General features: G+C 38.0%; 2 protein-coding genes across 2 annotated transcripts; both read right to left on the bottom strand.

The window, feature by feature from the left end:
* Window positions 1-966: 966 nt before the first annotated feature.
* On the bottom strand, window positions 967-1,470 carry LOC145685356 (uncharacterized). Its single transcript, XM_081757742.1, has one exon. It carries the CDS (start codon window positions 1,468-1,470, stop codon window positions 967-969), a length of 504 nt encoding a protein of 167 aa, XP_081613868.1.
* Window positions 1,471-3,153: 1,683 nt separating this feature from the next.
* Window positions 3,154-6,124, bottom strand: LOC145685355 (uncharacterized). Its single transcript, XM_081757741.1, has 2 exons — window positions 5,812-6,124; window positions 3,154-5,057 (listed from the first exon to the last, which is right to left on the bottom strand). The coding sequence occupies exons 1-2, from the start codon at window positions 6,122-6,124 to the stop codon at window positions 3,154-3,156; spliced, it is 2,217 nt and encodes a 738-aa protein (XP_081613867.1).
* Between the last annotated feature and the right edge of the window lie 3,064 nt (window positions 6,125-9,188).

Here is a 9,188-nt window from a genome sequence, read left to right as displayed (position 1 = left end):
TTAAGTGTTCAGAAATAATTTTGTAAAGCACTGATCTCGACACGTCAGGAAATTCGTTTGCGAGACCTGTTATTGTGAAGCGCCTGTTCTCACGAACCCTCGCTTCAACTGAAGCCACCAAATCGTCTGTAATCGAAGAAGGGCGACCGGAGCGGTCCTCATCATCGACGTTATCACGGCCATTTTTGAATTCTCGTACCCACTTACGCACTTTGCTTGCACTCATAACAGTATCACCGTACACTTCGCAAATCTGTCGATGAATTTCTGCAGCAGACATGTTTCTTGCTGACAAAAACCGTATCACTGAGCGAACCTCACACGCGGTGGCCGGCTTGATAGTCTTAAACATTGTGAAAGCACAGAACACAACCGTACAGGACAGCTACAGAGCTGAAACTGAGCACAGTTGTTGTCGGGGCATGCCGGTACACGACGCATACGCTCGTTGCGGCATGTGCGCGAACTACTAGTGTCTACAACAACACGGACTGTTTATGCTTATGTTCTTAAATGTTCGCGATTTACTTAACTGGTAATGGACTGTCTTCTAACAATGGAAACTTCCAATACTTGTTTTTAGTTTTTATTGTACCTTACTAATCGCTGGTTTTCAACTAACACTTAAAATAAACCACAAAGTACATATAATAACTGCACTGTGTTCATTGCACTTAAATAACAAACTTAACTTTAAAATTATGGAAGAAATGTTCGTGCCTCGTGCCTTATGCACCGTCTCTCTTCAACACTATCCATCTTGAATAACAAATGAAATCTAAATTTCGTAGAAACAGTGTTTCCAGTTCTTAAAAAATATTACTACATAACATAAGACTTAACATGCCGCCCGCCAAAAAAGGGCTAGTGACCTTTTTTTTTTAAAAAGAAAAGAAAACCAACTTCACATAACAACAAATAAAATAGACTAAAACAGGAAATAAATATACTTTAACATGAATGACATTACGATTCATCATTATTTGGTAAAACACAAAGTTCTCTAATTGAGCGTTTATATAAACCATTGGAAGTTTTAACAGCAGCCACTCCAACCAAACCGTCAGGTCCAGAATGCACTTCAGTGATAACTCCCAATTTCCACGATAGAGGAGGTAGCTTATCTTCTTTGAGAACCACCAATTGACCTGGCTGTATGTTGGCACAGCTTCTCTTCCACTTATTTCTTCCTTGTAATTGTGACAAATATTCCATATACCATCTTCTCCAAAACTGTTGAAATTGTTGTTGGATCCTTTGCCATCTTTGAATTGAACTAATCTTCTCCTGATGTAAGTCACGTTCTGGTAGTGCTGTCAATGGTTGACCAATAAGAAAATGACCAGGAGTTAATGCTACTGGATCATTAGGATCATTGGATAATGCTACAAGAGGTCTTGAATTTAAGCAAGCTTCTATTTGTGTGATTAATGTTGTTAATTCTTCAAACGTGAGATATGACATTCCCATGACTCTTCTTAAGTGGTATTTAAAGGACTTAACTACAGCCTCCCAAAGACCACCGAAGTTGGGTGAATATGGCGGAATAAAATGCCATTGGATTCCTTCAGTAGTTGCAAAATTCTTAAACCTTTCTTGATGGTCAGCTGTATGCAACAACTTTGCGACTTCTTGAAGTTCTTGTTGGCACCAATGAACGTAGTTCCATTGTCGCTATAGATATGCTTGCATTTACCTTGACAAGATATGAATCTTCTCAAAGCAGCTAAAAATGCCTGACTAGTAAGATCACTCACAACTTCGAGATGGATAGCCTTTGTTGCTAAACACACAAACACTGCAATGTAGCACTTCACCTTTGTTTTTGACTTTCTAGTACCACTTTTGATGTAAATAGGACCGGCAAAGTCAATTCCATAATTTGTGAAAGGTCTTGTTAGTTCTACTCTATGTTTTGGTAGCTGTCCCATTAATTGTTCTGGTACACACGCCTTTAATCTTTGACATGTAATACACCTTCTACTAACCTTCTTGATGGCATTTTTACCATTAGGTATCCAATATCTTTGCCTTAGTGATGCTAGCATTAACTGACATCCAGAATGTAGCAATCGCCTGTGTTCATGTTCGATAATTAGTCTTGTTAGGTGATGATCTGGTGGTAGAATAATTTGATGTTTAGCATCAAATTCAAGTTCAGACATCTTTAATCTTCCACCAACTCTTAGTAATTGTTGATCACATATGAAAGGATTGAGAGACAAGAGTTTGCTCTTATTGCTAACTCTTCAACTTTCTTTAAGATCAGCCATTTCCTTAGCATAAACTGAGTTTTGAACTTCTCGTATTAGTCTGATTAAAGCTTCTTCAATTTCTTCCAAAGTAAGAGCGTCTACATTTCTTCTTGATGCTTCTACTTTAGCATTCTTGGAAAACCGCATGCAATAAGCCAAGACTTTCTTAAGTTAGTTCAAAGTAGAGAATCTTTCGATCATACTATTATCTTGAGTTGTCACTAAGTGACTTGATTTTAATTTCTTCTGTTCAGGAATCTCTCTGAGTGGGGCAGGCTCCGTCTTAGGCCAATCAAGTGAAGAACACTGTAACCATTGAGGACCGTTCCACCACAAATTATTATGTGTTGTCAGGACTTGTTCCCCTTGATATAATATCTGCAGGATTTTCACTTGAAGCGACGTGTCTCCATTCTCCTCCCACTTCTTGTAGCTCAGCATCTCGATTGCCATCAAATGTTTTCCATCTATTTGGACTTGCTCTTAACCATGCTAAGACCACCATAGAATCTGTCCACATATATACCTGGGATATTCGTTGTTTTAATGCCTTAGTTACCTTCTTGACAAGTTTTGATGACAACACTGCTGCACATAACTCTAAGCGAGGCAGGGAAATCTTCTTTATGGGCGCCACTTTGGACTTAGTACATAATAGCTTCGAAATAACTTGACCATCCTTGTTGACGGATCTTAAATACACACATGTCCCATAAGCCTTTTCTGAAGTGTCTGACAAAGCGTGAACTTGAATGTCTATCAAGGTACCTTACTGAAGAACCATTCTGTCTACACTGATATCTGATAATGAAGGAAAGAATTCAAGTACTGTCTTGCATCTTTGCTGTAGTTCTTTAGGAAGTGTTTCATTCCACTGCAATCCTGCTTGCCACAGATCTTAAAGAATTATCTTACATACGATTGTTATTGGACTAACAATTCCCAACGGATCAAAGATTGAAGCAATAATACCCAACATCTTGCGTTTTGTTAAATTATTATTCGACCTTTGATTTAGAGTGAATCCATTCATCACTTGAAGTTGATCAGTTGCTTGATGCCAAAGTAATCCTAATGTTTTGACTTGATTCTTATCGTCTAAGGGTAATGGAAGTTGTGTTTCTCTCAATTCTTCAGAGATGGATTCCAATAATTTAGTACTGTTGGAACACCACTTTCTTAGCAAAAAACCACCCTTTTGTAGCATTTGTATTAATTCGTCCTTTATCTTTAAAGCTTCCTCCAAACTTTCAACCCCTGAAATACAATCGTCAATATAGAAGTCATTCTTGAGAATTTGTGCTGCCTTCGGATATTCACAAGCTTCTTCTGCACTTAATTGCTGGAGACACCGAGTAGCAAGGAAAGGTGCTGAGGCTGTTCCGTATGTGACAGTCTTTAATTCATATACCTTAATGGGTTCTTTTTCTGATCTTCTCCACAAGATCTTGTGGAATTTACAGTCACGCTCATCAATCAAAATCTGTCGATACATCTTCTCTATATCTGCAGTAAAAGCTATAGGGTAGGTGCGAAATCTTAATATAATTGACTGCAAATCGTCTTGCAGAGTTGGACCAACTTTGAGAACATCGTTCAGTGAAATGCCACTAGTTGAGCATGCGGATGCATCAAATACTATTCTAGTCTTCGTAGTAGTACTAGCTTCCTTAATAACTGGATGATGAGGCAAGTAATATCCTTGAGTAATATTAGACCTGCCTTCCGCTTCCTTCATATGTTCCAAAGCTTCATACTCTTCAAGGAATGAGACATAATCTGTGCGTAACTTGGGGCATCTATTTAACCTTTCTTCTAGTTGTTGTAAACGCTGAACAGTTGTCTTATAAGAATCACCTAACTGGATCACTTCTTGTTTGAATGGCAGTCTGACTATAAAGCGTCCAGTTGAATGTCTTCTAGTGTTTGCGATAAAATGTTCTTCGCACTCCCTTTCTTCTTTGGATAAAGGCGTTTCTTCAATATCTTCTATTTTCCAAAACTTCTGCAGCTGATGGCTTAAATCATCGTTGTTGTGCAAAAAGAATGTTCGATGTTCTGGCGTGAAGTTGTTGTGCTTTGGCATCTGATATTGTCCTGAAACTATCCATCCTAATTCTGTATTTTGGAGAACTGGAAATGCTCCTGGACGCACCTGTTGTCCTGCTTTGAGTAGACTAAAGAAAATTCCAGCACCTAACAACAAATCAATCTTACCAGACTTGTTGAAATTAGGATCCGCTAACTGTAAATTCGGTGGAAAGTTCCATTCTTTAATGTCAATATCAGCATCAGGTAAATTTCCCGCTATTTTGGGCAATACAAAACACTCGACATCTACACTAAAATCACTTACAGCAGAGAATACTTGTAACTTACTTCCGTATTTAACGTTGCAACTTACATTATTAATACCTTGTACAGGAACATTGATAGGAAATTTCTTTAATTTTAACCTTTGAATGAGAGGTTCTGTTGCAAAATGAGATTGGGAACAACTATCAAGCAAAGCCCTAACCATATGTAATTTACCATTGCAATCTTTAACTTGAACAACTGCAGTTGAAAGTAAAACACGCACATTACTTTTAGGCTTCACAGAGCAATAAGTACTAGTATTAACAACTTCCTGTCCTTGAGGCATTGACTTTTCCCCTACAGGTTCCGTAACAGAATCATTTTCAACACTGGCAGCATGATTAGGCTGTGATTTCTTAAAATCACTATGCAATAACGTGTGATGCTTGAGATTACATATTTTGCATGCACTTAGCGAACAATCTTTCGCTACATGGTTGACAACTTTCAAACAATTAAAACAAAGTTTGTTCTGTTTCGCAAAACTTAAATCTTTTGGATACACTTAGTTTCTGAAACTCATTACACTTGTGTAACGCATGACTGTTGACAAAACGAACACAAAACATGAGTACTCACAAGATTGTCTAGCATTTTTTACATCCTTAACAACATTAGATTTACTGACATGCGACTTTGATTGTGTAGACTTTACCAATTCTAAGGCCTGGCATTTATTTTCTAAAAAGACATGAAGTTCTTCTAAACTAGCAAACTGTTCCCTATTTGATTTTCAAAGTCTTTACGTGTTTGTTCATCTATCTTTTCCAAAACTAGGTGCGATAACAATATATCCTCCAGAGGAGTATCTAACTGTAACGCCTAAAGTTCATTTACGTTACTTATAGTTTGATTTAATAATGTCCTTAAGTCCGCCACTGAATCTTTACTTACAGTCGGTAATGAAATTTACATGAGCAGTTGCTATTAGCTTTGGATTATTATACCTTTTGCATATCATTTCCCAAGGAAGTTTGAAATTTTCACCTGTCACTGGTATATTCTCAACTAATTTGCTTGCTTCACCTGATAATGAGGACAACAAATAATGAAATGTTTGAATATCATCTAAGCTCTGATTGCTTACAACCAAACTACTGAAAGTATCATGGAAATGTCTGAAATCTATAACTTGACCTTTAAATGTTGGTAACTATGACTGGTAATTTTAGACACCCTGTATTCGCGGTTGAATCACCTGACGAATTTCTATTGCTACTACTAGCCTTCTCAGCTGTTTCAACAATTGACGTCATTTTTGCAAGAGTATCGTAGTAAGTAGCTTCAAACAACTCTCTATCCTGTGTGTATTCATTATTTTCGTCTTTTAATTCAAGCTGTTTTTGCACTTCATCATATTCTTTGAATATATTGGATAAACGTGCACACCTAACTTTAATTTGCATTACATCACCGTCTGCTCCAAATTGTTCAACAAATGTTTTCATTCTTGTAAGGGACGCTTTAGCTAGGCCTCTTGCCTTTATAAGAGAATTTGTATTTGAATCCATTGCTTGTGATATTTCTACCTGAAGTCCTTATAACAACAGACCTTTACACAAGTAAAAAGAAACAAAAAAATATACTTAGCTACGTGACTGCTACATTGCGCCTTTGTTTTTCTTCAGATTGCAATGCACAGCTGAATGCGTAGGCGCGTACGTAATAAGTCCACTAGGTCAATTTTGCTTCTGATTCGTAACACTCACTGTCTTTACACACACATAGTCAATATGAATGTTTGAATGATTCACTTATTATTTTTCTTGGCACAACACTTCCTCCATCCGGCCCGGAGGACCAAAAAAACTGTTTATGCTTATGTTCTTAAATGTTCGCGATTTACTTAACTGGTAATGGACTGTCTCCTAACAATGGAAACTTCCAATACTTGTTTTTAGTTTTTATTGTACCTTACTAATCGCTGGTTTTCAACTAACACTTAAAATAAACCACAAAGTACATATAATAACTGCACTGTGTTCAGAGCACTTAAATAACAAACTTAACTTTAAAATTATGGAAGAAATGTTCGTGCCTCGTGCCTTATGCACCGTCTCTCTTCAACACTATCCATCTTGAATAACAAATGAAATCTAAATTTCGTAGAAACAGTGTTTCCAGTTTTTTAAAAAATATTACTACATAACATAAGACTTAACACGGACATTACTTAAAAATCACGCCTCGTAGTTACGAGAGAATACCTATATTTCAGATTTTGAGCACAGTTTCAAAAGTTCATTTCCGTAAACTGTAAAAGACAGTGATTCCTATGCTAATTTCCACAACTTAAATGCAAATTTTGAGTTGCATACACACAAACTACAAGGGAATGAAGACCATGTGCTAACAAAGAATACATTGGAAAATGATATATAACAAGAATTAAAATAAGATGATAATCGATACAATGTAGAGGATGAATATAACATGTCTGAACTTCACCAAGCATGGTGGAAGAAGCTATTTGTTTACTTCTTCTTGGCCAACCGCTAAGAACCGCTAAGATATATATTAGTCAGAAATAGGACATTATAGGGGCTTTCTCTCCAAATTTACACTATATAATGGCAGTTGATTTCACGAGATAATAGAAACGTCTACTACAGTCTAGCTACTAGACGCGTTCCAAAGCCCGATTAATTGGTTTCGGTTCCGTTTAGGGTTCAAACAGGTGTCGGTTTATTTCAGAAACCGAACTGTAATATGGTTCAGTTTTGTTTGATAACAGATAGTATAATACCGCTTTTTAGAATATCCGTATCCATACATATCTTGGAAAAGTTACAAAAGATATGTAATACTTTCGTTTTAGGTTAAGGTATTACGAATCTGCTGTTTCACTTTAGAATGGAATTAATATTTCACAAGTTTTTTTCCTCTACATATTTTTGTGAGAGCACATTAATGAGCAATGGAAAATACAACTGTTTTCCGGTTCGGTTGACAGTTTGAAAATGAAATAAATTATTTGCGTTTAATGTCCCATTAGGGATGCGGACGTGTCGAGTCGAGTCGAGATTTAAGCCTGTCTCGACTCATCTCGAGAAAATGTTGTCTCGACTCGAAAATATGTTTCTGTCTCGATTCGACTCGAGACATCTCGAAATTCGAGTCGAGACAAAACATACAAGTTAAAATATACACACACACACATCAGTCAGACCATTATGACGACCTTCCTAATTGTTAGTATGTCCACCTTTTGGCACGGATAACAACGGCGACGCGTCTTGGCATGGTCGCAAAGTTCCTCGGTGGGGGCGCTAGAGAGAGTTGGCACCACATATGCACACACAGGTCATCTAATTCCCGTAAATTCCGGGGAAGGGTTGATGCGCCCTCACAAACGTTTAATCACATCCCAGATGTGATCGATTGGGTTCAGATACGGAGAGTTTGGGGGCCAGTACACCACTTGGAACTCGCTCCTGTGTTCCTCGAACCACTGAATCACACTCCTGGCCTTGTGACATGGTGCATTATCTTGTCGAAAAATGCCACTACCGATGGGAAACATGGCCGTCATGAAGGGGTGTACGTAGTCTGCAAGCAACGTGCGATACGCCTCGGCCGTCATGGTGCCTTGCTCGAGCTCCACTAGACACATGGATGCTCACCTGAATGTTCCCCGGATAATAATTAAGCCGCAGCCAGCTTGTCTCCGTTCCGCATAGGGATGCACGCGAGACGAGACGAGACGAGAAATGGAAGTCTCGTATCGCCTCGCAGCCTCAAATGTTGTTCTCGTCTCGTCTCGCAAATGTGAAGTCTCGTCTCGCGTCTCGCATAAAATTTTGAGTCTCGTCTCGCAGTCTTGTATATATTCTGGGTCAAAATTTTGCAATGTTTATTCTATGGCTCTTAATGGATGATGATGTGATATTCTGTCCGAAGGCAGGTATTTGACCTAAAAGTCCCTTGGCAAGGAGAATCCATAGTGGTTTGCTATTGCTTTCCGTGGGATGAATGTTCATAACATCCTAAGGAGACGGAACCTAGAGTTCAACATGGTATCCGAACTTGTGTCCCCTCCGCTCCAAATTAAAAGAAAAGTTGTGCTGGAATTTGATTGCTGGACCATTAATTTTCGTCAATTAATAGCATAATTTACAGAAAAACCAGAATAAATTGTTGCTGGATCCAACATTGTTTTCCAGCTTAGAGGTCTCCAGCAATATTTCCCAGTATGCCATGCGGGCACATTTTCCAGTATGCGCCCGCGTGTACTTCTTTGTATCGCAAAATAAAGTCCTAATCGATGCTGTAATAAATTTCCAATTTTCAAAGCTTTTCTTTTTTAATGATGTTTAGAAACTAAAGAAAACTTTAATTCTGAAAATCAATCTTGAATAATAATAAATCTCATAACATGTCTATTGCCCCAATCACTTTTTTGTTCCTGGAAGCATTAACGCTCAACTTACAAAATTCAATAAATGTAAAATTACTAAATATACAATTAATATCACATGGTTTAGTCTCGTCTCGCGTCTCGCATAAAAGCTCACGTAAAGCTCAAAGCGCCTACTGGCAGCATACTGTCACCACTATCCGCGGCATCCTCTTCAC

This window comes from Thermobia domestica, chromosome 5 (assembly GCF_964235325.1).
Source record: "Thermobia domestica chromosome 5, izTheDome1.hap1.1, whole genome shotgun sequence".
In the NCBI taxonomy this organism is placed as follows: Eukaryota; Metazoa; Arthropoda; class Insecta; order Zygentoma; family Lepismatidae; genus Thermobia; species Thermobia domestica.
This window is presented reverse-complemented; position numbering and strand designations above follow the sequence as displayed.

What these genes read in the sequence shown, in the direction of transcription:
- LOC145685356 (XM_081757742.1), bottom strand. Translation starts at nt 1,470, where the DNA reads ATGGGAATGTCATATCTCACGTTTGAAGAATTAACAACATTAATCACA.
- LOC145685355 (XM_081757741.1), bottom strand. Translation starts at nt 6,124, where the DNA reads ATGGATTCAAATACAAATTCTCTTATAAAGGCAAGAGGCCTAGCTAAA. An exon ending in TAGCAATAGAAATTCGTCAG is followed by an intron (nt 5,058 to 5,811) that starts GTGATTCAACCG and finishes ATTGTTTGAAAG; the next exon opens with TTGTCAACCATGTAGCGAAA.